This window comes from Phocoena phocoena, chromosome 12 (genome assembly GCF_963924675.1).
Source record: "Phocoena phocoena chromosome 12, mPhoPho1.1, whole genome shotgun sequence".
In the NCBI taxonomy this organism is placed as follows: Eukaryota; Metazoa; Chordata; class Mammalia; order Artiodactyla; family Phocoenidae; genus Phocoena; species Phocoena phocoena.
Window position 1 is genome coordinate 34,258,603 of NC_089230.1, and position 18,983 is coordinate 34,277,585.

Consider the following 18,983-nt stretch of genomic DNA (forward strand, 5'->3'; position numbering starts at 1 on the left):
CTTTTTCAAGATTGTTTCATTACTTTTGATTTTCTGCAGTTTGAATATGATGTTCTTATGAAGTTTTTTTTTAAAATCCTGTTTAGTGTTCTCTGAGCTTCCTGGATCTGTGGTTTGGTGCCTGACATTAATTTGGGGGAAATTATCAATCATTATTTCTTCAATTATTTCTTCTGTTTTTTAAAAATAAATTTATGTATTTATTTATGTAATTATTTATTTATTTATGGCTGCGTTGGGTCTTCGTTGCTGCGTGCAGGCTTTCTCTAGTTGTGGAGAGCAGGGGCTACTCTTTGTTGTGGTGCCGGCTTCTCATTGCGGTGGCTTCTCTTGTTGTGGAGCATGGACTCTAGGCACGTGGGCTTCAGTAGTTGTGGCATGTGGGCTTCAGTAGTTGTGGCACGTGGGCTCGGTAGTTGTGGCTCTTGGGCTCTAGAGCACAGGCTCAGTAGTTGTGGCGCACGGGCTTAGTTGCTTTGTGGCATGGGGAATCTTCCTGGACCAGAGCTCAAACCCATATCCCCTGCATTGGCAGGCGGATTATTAGTGCCACCAGGGAAGCCCATTGCTTCTGTTCTTACTTCTCTTTCTTTTCTTTCTGATATTTCCATTATGCATATGTTACACCTTTTGTTGTTGTCATACAGTACTTGTATATTCTGTTCTGTGATTTTGTTTTATATTTTTTTCTCACTGCTTTTCTGTTTTAGGAAGTTCTATTGATATATCCTCAGGCTCAGAGATTCTTTCCTCAGCTATGTCCAGTCTACTAATGAGCCCATCAAAGGCATTCTTCATTTCCATTACAGTGTTTTTGATCTCTAGCACTTCATTTAGATTTTCTCTTATGCTTCTGTCTCTCTGCTTACGTTGCCCACCAGTTGTACTTTATCCACTAGAAACCTTAGCATATTAATCATAATTGTTTTAAATTCCTGGTCTGATTGTTCCAACATTGCTGCCATATCTGTGTCTGATTCTATGCTTGATTTGTCTCTTCAGTTGTCTTTTTTTGCTTTTTTTAGTATGCCTTATACTTTTTTTCATGATGGTTAGGCAACATGTACTGGTTAAAAGGGGCTGTAGTGAATAGGCCTTTAGTAATGTGGCAGTAAGCTGTGGTAGGAGCGGAAACATTCTCTAGTCCTATGATTGTTATAGTATTTTTGTGAGCTTGTGCCTCTGAATTGTGAACTTCACAAATGCTTCTCAGTCCCATTCTCTGCATCTTTAGGTGGCATGGGATGGCTGGAGTGGGTTGGAGTTGGGTATTTCCCTTCTCCCCTGTGGAAGACCAGAGCAGGCTAAAGCTGGGTATTTCCCTTTCCCCAAGTGGAAAGGTGAGAGTGGGCTTTTGTTGCGTATTTTCCCTAAGTGGAAGGCTAGGGTGGGTGTTAGTTGCGTATTTTCATCCCTCTGGGTCAATGAGTCCTGATAAAACACCAATAGTTTCTCTCGAGGGCAGGTCTTATTAAGAACAGAATGCTCTGGCTTATTTCAAAATGGTTTCTTTTGCTTTCCCCCCACCAGAAGCATGAGGGGATTTTTCTCTGATATTCACTGTGAGAGTCTGGTTAAGTTTATGGTGGTAAAACTTACAAAATTGTGGGCCCCCCTATGACTAAGTTCCCCTGGAATTTTTTACTCTCAGACTTGTCCACTCTGAGCCTCTAGCAATTCATCAATTACAGGTCGGATTTGTCTACCCCGGTATTGGTTTTTGTAGCAGTTTCTTTTGTGGTAAATTGAGATTCTCTGTACTTGCCTGTCTGTCTCTCCAGTTTTGGAGGCAGTAGTTTGTCCTGTGATCTCACTTCTCTGATATATCTAAGAATAGTTGTTGATTTTTCAGTTTGTTCAGCTTTTCACTTTTTTTTTTAGGACAGAGTGACAACTTCCAAACTCCTTATATGCCATGCCAGAAACCAGAAATCTGGTGGTTTTTAAGAAATACCCATATATATATTTAGTTATTTTATCAGTGGTAGCCTGGGGATTACAATTAACGTCTTAATTTATAACAATCTAGTTTGGATTAATGAATTTAATTCCAATAGCATATAAATTTGGCTCCCATATAGCTCTGTTTCTTACCCCTTGGTTCAAATTTTTATTATTATAAAAATTACATCTTTATACATTGTGTGCCTATCAGCACAGATTTGTAACTATTTTTTATGCAATTGTTTTTAAAATAACATATGAGAAAAAAATTGAAAACAAAACATACATTTAAATTTTCTTTTAATTTACTTTCAGAGTTATTTTTATTGATACTCTATTTCTTCACATGGAATAGAGTTACTGACTTGTGTCCTTTCATTTCAGCCTAAAGGACCCCCTTTAGTGTTTCTTGTATGGCAGGTTTGGTAGTGATAAATTCTCTCAGTTTTTGTTTATCTGGAAATGTCTTCATTTCTCCTTTAGTTTTAAAGGATTTTTTTTTTCTGGACAGAGAATTTTTGGTTAATAGTCCTTTTCTTTCAGCACTTTTAAGTACGTCATCCCAGTGATTTCTGTCCTCTGTGATTTCTAAGTAGAAATTAGCTTTTAATCTTATGAGAAACACTTGTATATGATGAATCTTTTCTCCTCTTCCTTTTTCAAAATTCTCTAACTGTTGGTTTTCAGCAGTTTAATCATGATGTGTCTAGCCATGGATTTCTGAGTTTATTCCACCTGGAGTATGTTGAGATTCTTAAATGTGTAGATTAATGTTTTTCATCAAATTTTGGAAGTTTTTGCTATTATTTCCTGAAATATTTTTTCTACACTTTTTCCTCTCTCCTCTCCTTCTGAGGCATTCATTATTCACATATTGATATGCTTAATGGTGGACTTCCCTGGTGGTGCAGTGTTTAAGACTCCACACTCCCAATGCAGGGGCCGTGGGTTCGATCCCTGGTCAGGAAATTAAGATCCCACAAGTGGTGGGGTGCGGCCAATTAAAAGAAAAAAAAAAGAGGGTGTATTATATGCTTGATGGTGTCTCATAGGTCTTTGAGGCTTTGTTTATTTCTCTTCATACTTTTTAATTTCTTAGAATGGATAGTCTCAATTGACCTGTTTTCAAATTTGACTTATATTCTCTATTTGCTAAGACTTAATAAAATACTTTATTAAGTATTTCCATACTTCCTTTTCATTTGTAAACATAGTTTCTTTTAGTTCTTAAAACGTATTTAATATAGCTGTTTAAATTCTTTCTCCAGGAATTCTAGTGTCTGGGCTTCCTCAGAAACAGTTTCTATTGATTGATTTTCTTTCCCCTTGTTTACGGGCCAGACATTCTTGTTCCTTTGCCTGTCTCACAGTTTGTTGTTGAAAACTGGATATTTTCAACAATATAATGTGTCAGCACTAGAAGTTGCATTCTCCTCCCTCCTCAGGGCTTGTTTTTGCTGGTTGTTTAGTGACTTTTCTGAACTAAATCTGTAAAGTCTGCATTCTTAGTCATGTGTGGTCATTGAAGTCTCTGCTCAATTAGCTTGGTGGGCAATGAATGTCTGGACAGATATTTCCTTAAACAGCTGGAACCAAGAAGTCTCCAGTCTTTGTTAAGAGGTTCTGTGTTCATTTGGAGGCATGCTTTCAACACTCAACCAGGCAATTGAAAACTCTTGCTTAGCTTTTACTTCCTGTTCATGTAGCGCTTCAAAGTCAACCAGATTTGAGAGCTTACAGACTTCTCGGGTCTTTCTTGAGCATGCACACAGTTCTGGGCATGTGCACAGTAATATACATGTATGTGGTCTTCTAGATTTCCAGGAATATGTTGGAACTTCTCAATGTCCTTATAGACATCTCATTCCTCAGCTTTTCCTTTTAGGCTTTTTGGTTAGCCCATTTTTTCCCCCCAACTGTTAAACACCACTGCAGGCAGCCACAAAAATTAAATAATTGCCTCTCATTGTTTTTGACAAATGCTCTGAGGCCAAGTATTTTCCACTCACTGAGCTCAAAATAGATCAAATAGAGACAGCATTACAAATAGAATCTTCCAGGAAGTCACCAGACATATCAAATAATGACAATTTTCTGAGAATGATCTTGGAAGGAACTCCAACTTCTTTCTCCTCCATCTTGTGACTGCTAGGCTGCTGGCTTTGCCATGATTGCGGGCTGTTGGTTTTCAAGGCTACTGTGGAGTTGAAGGGGTTTGGAAGAATGGGGATACAAGCAAGTTAAGATGCCACAAAGTTTGCTGTTCTTACCAAGATTCAGCTACTTTTTCATTAAGAAATGTTCTCCAGATTGCTGCAATTCTTTGGTTAATTTCCAGAATTCTGAAAAAATTAATCCTGACTTTTTTTTTTTTAACCAGTTTCTCTACTGCTTTTTGGAGGAGACAATTTTCAAAGGTCCTTATTCCACTATTACACTGACATCATCCACTGTTCTGTATTGAAGTAAAGTATATGAACACAGATCCTTAATTTCTCATTGGTAGTTCAAAAGTTTTGATGAAGATGACCATAACCTTGTCAAGGGTACCTAGGGTACCCTTTCTTTGCAAATAAAGATGCTCTACTGAAGAAAGATATCCAGCCTTCAACCAGTAAATATAGCTTTATAGATGCAGCTCCAGCAAATGAAAACTCAAGCAACAATTAAGAAAGAAAAGCTTTGTTAATTTGGCAAGGACTCTTTAAGGGAACAAGCTGGAAGGTGATTTTTCACTAAAATGTGAGTGGGAAACTAAACTTGCAATATACATAACTGGTTGCATATCCTATATTAATGTTATGTTTCCATATATCTTTATTATGTCATCTCAAAAATGTTCAATATATTAAAATAAAAAGCAATCATTTCAGTTCTTTATGGAAATAAACGTACTGCTTTAGAAGCATAATTTGTTATTTTAGAAGACAGCCCTCATAGCTAAGTCCTTTTATGAGCTAGGAAACATGCCATTCTTGCCAAACACAGCAAAAATATATTCTGATATTTGGTAGTTGATTGCGTTGTCTACATAGATCAGTAAATCATGTAATGTTTGGGTTATAATGAAGTTCCAAATTTCTGGATTACTTCTTGGAAATATTTGTTCCTCCTATATAGTGTTATTAAGCATGAATAATAAATGCTTTCTCTTTAGACATAAGAAATATCCTGAAAGAGTTTCAATACATTTTTTTCTGATGGACGGAGTTTATTTCTAAACAGCAAGTTTACATAATATCTCTAAACCATATGTTCAAGGAAGGTTGTGGTTACATCTATAAAACCACCATTAAAATTACAAGGCTAGATTGAAGATATTTTTCTGTTTGAAATTTTAGATCATATTTTATGAATTTTATTATTGTGGAGGAATTTTGTTGCTGGAGGCAACAAAATGTGTAAGAAATGTGATAGTAGAGCTTAGACATGGAACATTCTCTACTACTCTACAGTCCTGACCACATCACACTCTCAAATGAGAATCCTGATGATGTGCCGGACACCGTTCTAAATACTTTTGCATATAAAACTGTTCTAAACACTTTTATGTATACATAGGTTACTAATTGAATTCACATTTTACATATGAAAAAACAGAGTTACAGAAAGGTCAAGTAACTTGCCCAAGATCACATAGTTAAGTAAGTGGTTATGTTAAATCTACACTAGCACTGTTGAATAGAAATATAATGTGTATTTATCCAACATTATTTATGTGGCTATCCCAGGAAGCTTCACTTCTTCGACACATGGTCCACTCCATAGGGTTTCCCCTGAGTGAGTGATCAGAGCAAGCCCAAGATGGAAACCATAGTCTATAACCTAATCTCAGAAGTGAAATACCACCACTTCTGCTATATTCTTTTGATCAGACAGACACATGCTGGTGCAATGTGGGAGGGGATTGCACAAAGGTGTGACAACCAGGTGACAGGGACAGGAATCATTAGAGCCATCTTAGAGGCTACCTAGCACAGATATTTTTAAAAGTAAAAAAAAAAAAGAAAAAAGTGAATTAATTTTAATAATGTATTTTAGGTAAAAATATGTATCTAAAATATTATCCTTTTAATATCTAATCAATAGAAAAATTATTGAGATATTTTATATTCTTTTCATGTTAAGTCTAAAACCCAGCATGTATTTTCCACTTACAGCACATATCAAGTCTGGCCATGCAAATTTCAAGTAGCCAAATTTCAAATGCTCAATACAATGCTCCAACTGTGGTACTGTAGTGGAGAGCACCAATACAGATCTAAACTGTTCCAGAGTCTGTGTTCTGAAGCACTTCTTGCTTAATCATAGAAAAGAGTGAGATGGTCTTTTTGTCAACCAACATCAGTGTTATAATGGGGATCCACAAATCCCCTGGATACGTGACATCCTTTCTAACTTTCCTGTTATATGCAGTAAACATTGTAATGTTAAAAAATCTAAATTAATGCTACTCCTAAATAACATGACATAGGAATTTTTAAATGAATGTTAGAAAATTTATTAACTATAAAATTGCCTTCATATGTTTAATGGATATGAGTCATGCTTTAAAGACAAACTTTAGGCATTACTTCCTACATAAATTAATTTCTACCAGATAAATGGAAAAATGGACTTCATCTGTCAAGAGGTCAAGCCATCTTTAAGTAGCCTTGCAGCTGCCAGGCCGACTTGCCACACTTCATAAATTAGATCAGTAATGAAACAATAAGCCCATATGAATGTAGTAGTTGATTCCTCATGGTACAGCAGACAGCATGAGCATCATGCTTTAATGGTTCCCCTTGAGCCCCATCTCCCACAGGTGAGATAGAACAGGCCAGGTGGGTGCCCAACGCACAGTGGAGGAACACTGAGTTTAGGAAATCCCCAAAGTATAAGAGGCTGATGGCCAATCTGCCATTCTTTGCCCTTGGAGAAAACATGTCTTTATTACCTTGGGATGTAAGAAAATCTCCTTGGAGGAGAGGAGGGAGACTTTAGTATCCTAAAATGCCTCTCAGGAAGGAGATACTCCCTATCATTGCCATACTGGTCAGGAAACAAATATTTTACCTCCAGTTTCTGAGGCATGTAGAAATGCTGTGGAGGATTATCTCCCAACATATCTATATCCCTTAGCAGTAAGACTGTTTCCAAAATCATTTTAATTATAAATGTGAAAAATATAGGAAAGTAGTAAGAATAACCAATGACAAAATTGGGTTAATAATATAATTATTTCTTCAAGAAATAGATTAAGGTTAAATTATTAACATTTATGAAACTTGCTCCTTTATGCATGGATACCAAAACACCTAATACATACATAATGTATGTACATTCATACATTAAATATATTTAATAATAATTCACTTAAAATTCAGAACGAGTTTTCTCAGTGTTTCATTTGGGAAACTATGTACTTAATCGAAAACATGTAATATTTTATTCAGTGGTGATTTATTATATTTCATGTACCGTTGAAATGACTAAATCTTTCACATTTAGCCATTTTGTGATTGTAGCTATTTTTTAACTATAACATCTGTTTATAAAGGGACCTGATAGGAAAATTATATAAAAATATTTAAAATATATTTGATAGCTTTATAGTAAATAACTTTTTGTCTTCTGTTTTTTAAATGACTTATGTTAAAAGAAGTAAGCTACAGGGCAGAATTTGTTCTTATTTTTCCATCTGGATGTTATGATGACACATGATTCAGAAAAGCCCTAAATAGGGCTCCCTGCTTTTTGGACAATTTTCTATTCAAGGAATCATGGACCATTCTTCCAAGTTTTCTTGGTCAACCTCTCTTAAGGCATCTCTTCCCCACTGTGCTCACTTAAGCAAAATAGATTCATCTATGCTTATTATACAAAATATTTTCCTAGACAAAAAGGGGTATTCTGCATATACGATGCAAGAAAATGTGAAGTAATCTAAATGCACAAAAAAATCAGACTTTTACACTAATTTTTAGTTCCATTTTTTTATTGGCCTATGTTTTCTTCTCTTCAGTACATGATCAGATATTTTTTCTAAGTCTTTGGTCTTTTGATAACTAAAATATATATTATCTGGAACACAAATGGACTGCAGTTCTAGGTCAAAATGTTCTTTTCACTCACCCATGTACATTTGAGAATCAGAACGGAATTCTGTCAGAAATATCATTTTAAAATAGGCTTTTCTACAACTGGCACTGTTCTATAAGTTCTCATAGTATTAATATTTTGTGCACATCTTCTAAAAATCTATCTCATCACTTTTTGCTCTTACCATCTCCTTATCTTTCATGCACAATTCCTTCAAAGCTCTTTATGGTGTTGCCTCAACAGTATCACCATGGAGGAACTCTCATGAGAGGAACCAGACTGTCCAAACAAATTGTCTACTCGGTCTTCATTTCCTGAAGTGGACATTGGCAAAACACATTACTGTATTTATACATAATTACATATCAGAGATTTAGAGGTTCTGTCATTGGAACAAAAGATTTTTTTCAGTAGAATTTATTTTTTAGAGCAATTTTAGGCTTTCACAACAAAATTGGCATAAAGTACAGAGATTTCCCATACCTCTACATATGCACAGTCTCCTCCATTGTTAACATCCCCTACCAGAGTGGTACTCTTTTTACAACTGACAAATTTACCTTGACACCTCATAATCATTCAAGTTCTTGGTTTACATTGTAGTTTACTCTTGTTGTTGTATGTTCTATGGGTTTAGACAAATGACATGTATCTACCATTATGGCATCATACAGAGTATTTTCACTGCCCTAACAATCCTATGTGTTCGGTCTGTTCATCCTCTCTCCCTCACAACCCCTGGCAACCACTGATCTTTTTACTGTTTCCATAGTTTTGCCTTTTGCAAAATGTCATACAGTTGGAATCACAGACTATGTAGTCTTTTCAGATTGGCTTCTTTCGCTTAGTAATATGCATTTACAGTTCCCCTATGTCTTTTCATGGCTTTCTAGCTCATTTCACTTTAGCGTTGAATAATATTCCATTGTCTGGATGTACCACAGTTTATTTATCCATTCACCTACTGAACGACATCTTAGTTGCTTCTAAGTTTTGGCAACTATAAAGCTGCTATAAACGTCCATGTGTAGATTTTTGCATGGACATAAGGAACACAACTTTTTGAAGTTATAAAATGTATTGATTTTTCCCAAATTTACCAATGCCACATCTATCTTGTAGAAAGTTAGAAAAGGGAAGAAAATGCAGGGGTGAGAGCATAGCTCCCTATAATCTCATCACCAAAGCTGTTTAGCATTAATATTTAGTTTCCTTCTATTGTTTTCCAGTAGTACACCTACACACATACAGACATGTTTTAATATAATGAGAAGTAAGTCTATTTCTGAGGACTTGCCTATGTCATTAAATATTCTTCAAAACATAATTTTTATTTTCTGTATAATAGTCCATCATATGCTTATACCATAATTAATAAATCCATTCCAAACATGGTCATTTTGCAATTTATGCTATAATGAACAGCCTTTTAACTGAAGTTTTGCCTGCATTTCTGATTATTATGATAATTTCATATACATAAAATTATGACTTCAAAAGTAAAAATGTTTTTAAAGCTTTTGATGCATATTGCCAAATCACATTCAATAAAGATTCTGCCAATTTACATCCCACCAGGAACTAATGACAGGGCCCATCTACCTGCTTTTTTCAAGCTATTACTTAACTGTCCATCCTTCCTCACTCCCACTTTTTAAATTAACAGCTTTATTGAGCTATAATTTACATAGCATAACATTCAGCTGTTTTAAGTATACAGTTTAAGGGTTTTCAGTGTCTCTGTCTCAGGTTTTTTTTTTTTTTTAGCAACATGAATTTAAATAAATGAAAAGAGGTAATTGTTAAGTGCTTACTACAAACTTTGGGCTGTAGAGGGTACTCAGTGATTGTTAAATATCTTTAAAAAACTTTAGAGAGGTTTCTTTGTTTCATGAGACCCAGTATGGTTAGGCCTCTAATGTTCTCATTTCAGCTCTATCTTCCTTATTATGAAAATAAGTTCTTCTGGCCTTTGGGGGCAGCTGATCTGTTATGCTTAGTTTTTGATGATGGGGTAAATTTTCATCTCTTTCTAACATATTCTGTGTCTTTTTGCGATACTTTATTGGGAAGTTAGAGACTGTCACGTCTAGGCTGCTAGACAGTTGACATTTAAATCCCTCTTGATCAGATATTAACCATATGAAGCTCCAATTTGTTTATCTGTAGTGTCTAAAGTGATCAACAACAGCAAGTCCAGGCTCTCTGATCTTTCCTGCAAGCTATAGTCGGGGCATATCTCTGAATAGTCTGAACTAGTTCCAAAGGTGTTACCTGCGCCGGATCTCCCAATGCTCAAACAAGACATCTCAAAAACTGCTCTTGAGCTCTTGCTGACTAAATACCCAGTCAGATCTTCTGTATGAGGTCCAGCAAACTGTTTTCCAGAGCCAATCCAGTGGAAATGATGGTGGGCTTGCCAGTTGAAGAGTTATTGCCAATTTCAGGTGGGATTTTCAAATTTATGTTAGTCGAGTTAGTTTTTTGGTTGCCTAGTAATATGGGATCAAAAGGATGTGCTTAGGAAGAAAATGTTCCTTTATATATGCTGGCGAATTTAGGAAAAAAAAAGTTTGGTTCTCTTTATTGTGCAAATCAAAATCTATTTAAATCTTAAGCTCTGAAATCCATTTAAAACTTATGGTTACGTTGGAAAATTACCTCTCTTCCTAATTTGAATTTAATGTAAACTGATTTTTAATTGTTTTGCATAACCATGGGTAACAGATTTTTTTAAACACTGCATGGTAAAAATCAGCAAATATGTCAGACAAAGCACAACATTAAAGGAAACACCACAGCATATGTTGACAGTTATAGAAGAATTGCTGCTGTTTTCACCCTTCACACCAGAATAATTTTTTCAATATTTACCTCCCATTTGTAGAGAGGGAAACATATGGGGTTTTATATAATCATAAGCATAAACAGGTGGCTACTTAGGTACATTTAATTTGCAAGCAACATCAATACTGAACAACGCAATCAGCACCACATGGCTCCCAAACTCTTTCCACTAACATTCCATTAGCAAAATTAAGATCATTAAAATAGAGGGAGGGTATACTCCTCCCTCAGTTGGCTTCAACTACCCTTCAGAGCCATGAATAAAACACATTTTCAAAAATGCCTTGGCATTTTGCTGCTTCTTTTGTTCAAGGGAACTTCAGCAACTGTGTATAATGTATACCTTGTGAATAACTACAACCAGCACAATATTTGCATTTAAAATGTGCTTACATCTCCCTATAATCTGCTTATTATGGGCATAAAATTTTGGTGGTCAAATTCTAAGCAATTTATCAAAGCCTGGAGTCAGACAAATTCCTCAAAGCCACCTGGAAATATTTCCCCAAAGGCAGTGCACCTAAAGAGGTCACCTGAGGCTCTTTTCCATAATCAAACACTCTGGCAAAATCTGTAATGGTAGCTGGGAACACTTTTTGCTCAGCCTGTGTCAGATACTGAACTGTGGATTCTACATATTTTGTCTCATCTAATTTGATCCAAACTGGATCCTCTTTGGCCCTGTAAGTATTCATCTCTCTGATGTTATAACCATCCTACAATGGCTTAGAATTCCAGAGTGAAAGAAAATGGTATGAAAGAATAGCTATTATTTCTTGTAATTTGCTTTTTCAGTGCTTGCTCTGTGTCAAGTGCTATCTAAGCATGTTACATGTATTGACTCATTTAATCATCACAATGACTTTATGAGGTAGGTGAAACAATTTTCTCCATTTTATAGAAAAGGAAATTATAACCCTGAGAGTTTAAGTTCTCAAGTTTACACAGTGGGGAAAGGACTGAGGCCAAACTTAAACCCAGGTTGTTTGAATCAAAAATTCATACTTTTAACCACTTCACTTTCCTATTGGGATAGTAGTGTGTTGCTGGGCCTGAAAATTCTATTGCCTGAAGTCAGCAAGAGCCAGGAGTAGTAAATGTGTGATATTTTGACGGTCTCCTAATAAAGCCTCGTGAGAGATTTGGGGGATCTAATGTCTGTGGGCGTTCTTTCCAGTCCTGAAACCTCTATGTGTCTTCTCCTAACAAAAGGGGCAGTGCTCTGGAGAACTGTAAGAGTCCAGAGAACTGTGCTCTTGCCAAGGTTTATGAGAAGAAGAATTTCTGACATCTTCTCGCCTCATCCTAGGTCTATTACTCGTTCTCACTGCTTAGGAGAGAGAAAGCTTTAACATGAACAAGGATGTATGGCACTTTTAATAGTAAAGCCATGATTATAACAGAGATTTAGGCATTGATATCAAATTATATCATTTGATTTCAAAGTCTAACATTATTAATGTAAATTATTTGTTAAATATCTCAAATGTATTAGATATTGCATATCACTCCTTTCAAGGCTTTACTGGGAAAATAAAGGTCTTTTTCATGCAGTGGTTGAACCATTGAGGTAAAAATGAATCAAAAGATTTTACGATTTATTCTTTTTATCACCAGGTAAAAGAACTATTAAAAATTGTTAATAGCTATTATAGATCATTCTGATTTCATTATACATGTAAAGACATTCACACGTAGGAATTCTACAGCCACACTTAGCATCTAACACTTAACAAACTTGGTCACCGTCTTAGATATGTCTTCTCCCCCTCCTAAATACTCCATTAAATTACTACACAAAATTTTCTTATGAATTTGACTTTCCTCACATTCCTTGTTTCTGCTCTTGGAGACTTCTGTCAAGATTGTTTGAATCACTCATTAGTTGATGATTTTCAGTAATCTCAGAAATCTGGAGAATTTTCTCACAGTTTGGACATTATTATTATTATATGTTTCATTACTTTGCTCAAGAATTTTGAGTTTTTTGCTTTGATAGGGTATTTCATGCATCTCGTTTTAATCTGAAGTTACATAGAGATGCTTGAGCTAGGATTCTAGTCAAAATACCAGATTTGGGATAGTCTTGAAGAAGATCGTTTTTGTAGGATGTGCTGACCTAAGAATTGTCTTGGAAATGTAACAAAATAATAGGAAAATGTGGAATGAGAAACCTATATAGGCAAGTATAAAATAACGAGGATGCTTAGGAACTTGATTGCAGGACAAATTGCCATTTTAAAGAGGCAGAGGCATACACTCACAAAAATAAGTGAAACACACTTTGCTTTATTGGCAGAGAGACAAGACACATGATCAAAAATATGTAGCAGTCTGATTTGTCTCTAAATGTTCTCCTTCACATAGCTCAGTCCATTAGAAATTTTTGAGCAGTATCTCAAATATATATGTATTTATTTAAAATTATGGCAGCTATGCATATATATGCATGTATATTTGATGTGTTGTTCATCTATATCTCAAAGGCAAATTTCTTTATGATGATAGTGGATGTGAATCCACATGTTGATAACTTTAAAGTGTTAAAGAAGTTTCAGCCACTCTTCATATTTTATTAGACGAGAGTGTCATTGTTTTATTTCATAATATGGCTAAAGAAGAGATTGAGTGAGAGTAGAAATGTAGACTTTGTCCTTTTTTTTGTTCATTTGTGTTTATATTAGTTTTATTTTCAATACATGGTTTCTTTGCAAGAGATGTGTGAAGGCATTTATCCATTTTGTGAGATTTACTTTATTTAAAAACTGTGATAATGTATTCTGGAAACCCACTTACATATGGCCAGGTGGTCTGCAGCACACTCAAAGAACATGATCTTGTGGACAGAGCTGTCAACCCCTTCAGCTTGTGCAGTTCCCAGGCCTCCCGCGTGCCTGTACCTCCAGTCACGTGGCCATCTGATGTATGAGGAGATGAGACTAGTGCCAATCAATGTCAAATATCAGTGAAGTTCACTTTCTTATGTTGCTTGTTTTAAAAAGTTCTAAGAATTTCTGCACCCAAAAGGACGGTGAAAGGCTGCACAAACAATTTACGATTTACAATAATAATGAAAGGCTTAAATATGTAACCATGTGATTAAGCCCTTGAGCTTTAGAGACTCAAAATCCTACTTGTATCTTATGAGCTGTGTGATGATAGAGAATTTATGGTATCTCTTCAAGCTTTCCTGTGGTTATCTGTGAAGTGTTTGTTTTTTATTTCTAGCTACCTCGTATTGTAATTTGGAAAATTGAATTCTATCAGACATGTAAATTTCCAGCACATTCTAAGCTGCTAATATTTTAACAATCCTAATTTTGATAATATGAGAGGAAGATGAGAATTAGTACATAAAATTCACTCTAAGATTCCTTATCTCAGAGATAGAGGGAATATATTTGGTTGGAACTGAAAGCAAGCTAGAGATTAGACAAAGAAAAAAGATTGTGAACTCCTTTCACACATAACATCATACACAATGATCTTATGTATATAAATAGTATTGTGATACACAGGTGGAAATTTTAATTTTTTAAATTACTCCCTATTTGGGTGAGAATTGATGAGTTAGAGAAAAAAGTAGGAAAAAATCTGATGAGTGTAAATTCTTCACTCTGAACCAGGAAGTTATTTTTGCTCTTCTCATAGTGGAGGGTCTGGAAAGGCTGACCAATGCAAAGGGAGGGCCAACCTGTGAGACCCACATACATATCTTGTGAACTGGAATAAACATGTTCTCATAGGAAATGTCCTTGCAAGTCATTTGTGTGACAGGGAGGTGGCCTGATGTGGAGGTAAGATTATGAGACTTGGATTTAAAAGGTTTGGCTTGAGATTCCATAGCCATGACTATGAAAATCATGACCGTTTTTATATCCCCCAGTAATAATATTTGTTTTACTGTTCTTGAAAGAATATAAATGATGCATATGAAGAAAATTATTCAAGCTTGCAACTTTTTAAGCAAATTTCAATTGTTACTATTAACAATAATGATTGCAGATCATTAAGAATTGGATAAAAATATAAACTCCCCAAAAGCCTGAGATTCAGGGACAAGATCTTAAAGATTAAATTTACTTATTGACTATTTTTCAACAGATCAACTAATTGCATTTCCTCATAATTTTTGTTTCTCAAGTAACATACTCCTTATGAACAATTTCTCCTAGGTAAAAATAACACGAATATCCATTTTAATAGGTGACAATCAAATTTGGAAATAGAAATCTATTTTCTTCCTGCTTTTTAACTTACATTGTGAGGATTACATATTGGCTTATTTTATTATCTCTCTAATGATCACTCAGCTCCTGAAATATGTTTTGTTTTGTGTTTTGAAAAAATAAATTATATTTTCTCTTGTATAAAACTATTATTACACTCTGAGAAAAAGATGGAGAAAAAATTGGTTGAATTTAAAGCTGATCATATCTATGGTGCTATAGTTTATTCTGAAATTAAAGTTCCAATATGACATCATTCACATATATATGTATGTATACATATATAGCTGTATATACTTGCCCTAGTTTATACGGTATCGAGTGGCTGTTTGTAAGAAGGGACTCTTTGGACTGGCTGCAATAACATATAAAGAAATGTTAATAAAATATTTTTCCTGTACTCTGCCACTTAGCATGCTAAACTGTGTCCTTAATCATCTCCTAAGGGAAAACACACAGATTTCTTAGATTTTTCTTGCAATAGAGACATCCAACAAGACAGCTCTGAAGTGTGTGATTAACTTGAAATAATAGTGGCCCTTAGGGTTTCAGGCTTTTTCTACTTCATAACATTTTGGGGCTGTTATTACCTTAGGTGAACCCAATTCCCCAGGAAAGAAGATGCTGACTTAATTCTTCTGTGACTTATGTCATCAATATAGCGAGGATAGAAATGAAACCATGTTTCTCTACGCTTATGAGATTCTAGGTAGCTATTACTTAAACTTATTTCACAAAAACTGCTGAATGTTTTATACCCTGATGATGACTGTGGACTCTTAGAAATAAATCTTCACATGGAAACAAATGAGATTAAACATGTGCATGTACTTGCACACGGGCACGCGCACACACACACACACACAAATTCAGTTACTGTGGAGGATTCGAGAGTACTATTTTATTGGATTTTCCCTGATACAAGACATAATAAAATAAGAAGTTCCTTCAAAGTAAATGTTTCTTTGCCTTACTGTCTTCAAGCACACCATGCAGGGAATGAACACTATTCGATTTATAAAGGTTTTCAGGACAGATTGCACATGCTACCTTCCTCAGCCTTTGCCAGGATTGTATCACCCACTTTTTCAGGACATTTATATTTAAAAGTAACCAAAATCCTGTATTTTTTTTCATTTGAGCAAAGATCGACTAAAAAATAACATCATAAATCTTTGTACTATAACCCAAAATACACATAAAAGACATTGTAACCTGGTTAATAATAATTTGATACATAGATAAATATAATTGGACTGTATTTTTGACTAAATGAATAAATAACTTTTACAAGCTATATCATTCTAGTAGGATTCTTTATACACTGCCTTCTTAGTGTATGCTATTATATAATAATTGTCTTAATTTACTTTGAGGTTAACAAAGCAATTACCTAATTCTTCCTTTGTTCTTATTTTCTCTGGAATTTATTAAGATTTATTCAATAAATAAATTTCTGAAAGTGCTACAAAACACATGTGCTTATAAAATAAAAGCAAAATAATTCAAAGAGAAGAATGAAACTTAAACATGCAAGCATAAAAAGCTGTGTCTTAAAGAACAAAAATTCATTGTGTCAGTGACTATCCCAATAGTATTAGAGGAAAAAATTTGAAATAGTGAAACCATGGCAAAATTAGAAAAGTAATGAGAAGAATGAATGATATATAATCAAGAGTATTCAATCCAGAACAACTACCTAACCTGGCATTTCTCAAGGAGAGTTATGTGGATCACTAATATATCGTGACATACTATTTTGTAATTTATTTATGCATGTTTCCCCAAGAGTTTTAGAATGAAAGAAATTTGGGAAATTCTGCATGTTATATTCCCCTCTTGTGAGTCACAGTGCATCTAAAGTTTCTGAGAAATCTTAAATTACTTGGAAATATGTAGATATTTTTTATTGTGGTAAAATGCATATAACATCAACTTTACCATTTTAAAGTGTACAATTTAGTGTCATTACGTGCATTCACAATGTGTTACAACCATCACCATGGGCTAGTTCCAGGTAATAGCTTTGTAATCGTTAATTTGACCATGAAACAGTTTCCTTCTGGAATATCTTTTAATTTTGGTGTTTCCAGAGAATATATATGGAAATATTGATCCAATCCTTTCATTTTAAAAATTAAAAATGCGATCTTGAGAGATTAAATGCCCTGCCCAAGATCACACATGTGGTTGGGAGATAGCCAGTATCTCATGCAGATTGCATTTCCAAGAAGTGGGCCTTTTCTATCTCACGCTATTTTCCCCTTTCCATCTATGTGGCCTGTCTGGATCTGACAATCCAGTAACCTACAGAAAATACATTAAGATTTTACCTAGAAGAATTCAAGATTGAAACAAATATCTCTAATCTTGAAAAAGGTACATTACTTTTAAATGCTACGTTTTACTTGTTTTATAGCTCTCTTGCTGTGATTTTCTTATGAGAACTTTCTAATTCACAGAATTCTGTTCTCAGGTCTTTTTAAGATTGTGGCTGATAAAACTCCATACCTCACTATGGAAGAAATTACAAGAACCATCCATATTGGACCGAGTAGACTGGGGCATCCTTGCTTCTATCATCAGAAGGATATAAAACTAGAGAATCTCATCATAAAGCAAGGTGAGCAAATCATGCTCAACTCAGTCGAAGAGATCAATGGAGAAATAATGGTGAACTGTGGTGTGCTAAGGAATCATCAAAATCACTCATTTACTTTGCCTTTGTCACAAGAAGGAGAGTTCTATGAATGTGATGATGAACATATTTATACCCTAAAGGAAATTGTCCAATGGAAGATCCCCAAGAACAGAACACGAACTGTGAAACTTACAGACTTTTCAAATAAGTGGGACTTAACAAATCCATTCCCTAAAGGCTTTTATGGTGCTGTGATTCTCAAGCCTGTTTATGAAATTCAAGGTGTGATGAAATGTAAGTATCCCCTGAGAATGATGCTTTATGAACATGATTGTGGGGTTTGGGAAAGAGAAAAGCTTTAGTCTAAAGAATGGAACTCTGTCCCTGACTTGCCCATTAAGCCCACTGAGAGTCAGATTCTCATCTATAAATAAGCAAATCATGAAGACTCAAATTCAGTAATGTATGTAAGCAAATATTTTAAATTGTGTGGTGCTATCCAAATGTAAAATGCTGTAATTGTCAGGTACAGACAGATTAAAATATTTATTTTTATCACTGCCAGTTAAATAGGATCAGAAAAGAGCTACTTTTTAGAATAGAGAATTAATTGGCTAGAAAGAAGCTTTCTTGTATGGAGGTGGTCATAAAAGAGGTAAGACACATAAAGTTTCTTTATGTGTCCCTTACTCCTATTTTTGTGAGAGCCTTTTTTCTTTTTTTTTTTCAGCCATCCCTCATTGGTCATAAATCCTGCTATTAGCTTGGAGTCCTTCTGACTTAAGGGAAAATGATATGACAAATTAATTCACACGTAAGTGTGGGTTTAAAAGGATTCTATTGAAATATAGTTGTTTTACAATATTATATTAGTTTCAGGTGTACAGCATAGTGATTCAATATTTTTATACATTATACTCCCTTTAGAATTATTACAAAAATGGCTATATTTCCCTGTGCTGTACAATATATCCTTGTTGCTTATCTATCTTATACATAGTACTTTGTATAACTTAATCCCATACCCCTATCCTGATCCTCCCCCTTTCCCTCTTCCCACATAAGTGTATTTTAATATGTAATCTTCATAAGATTTTTGCATTTTAAAATAAGAATAGCTGGAGAGAGCATTGTAATCCTAAAGAAATTAACACCTTGACTTTTTAAGATTATGGCACATAAGCATAACAAGTATGGAACAAAGAGTTCTGTATTTGCAGTAAAAAGTCCTGGATTCT

General features: G+C 34.7%; 1 protein-coding gene across 1 annotated transcript in view; it reads left to right on the top strand.

Annotated features, from left to right (window-relative positions):
* The window catches only part of THEMIS (thymocyte selection associated), a 143,699-nt gene that overhangs the window by 39,553 nt on the left and 85,163 nt on the right, over positions 1-18,983 (top strand). Inside the window, exon 3 of the mRNA XM_065888630.1 lies at positions 17,581-18,039. Within this exon, the coding sequence (XP_065744702.1) occupies positions 17,581-18,039 (459 nt within the window). The remainder of the gene's footprint in view (positions 1-17,580; positions 18,040-18,983) is intronic.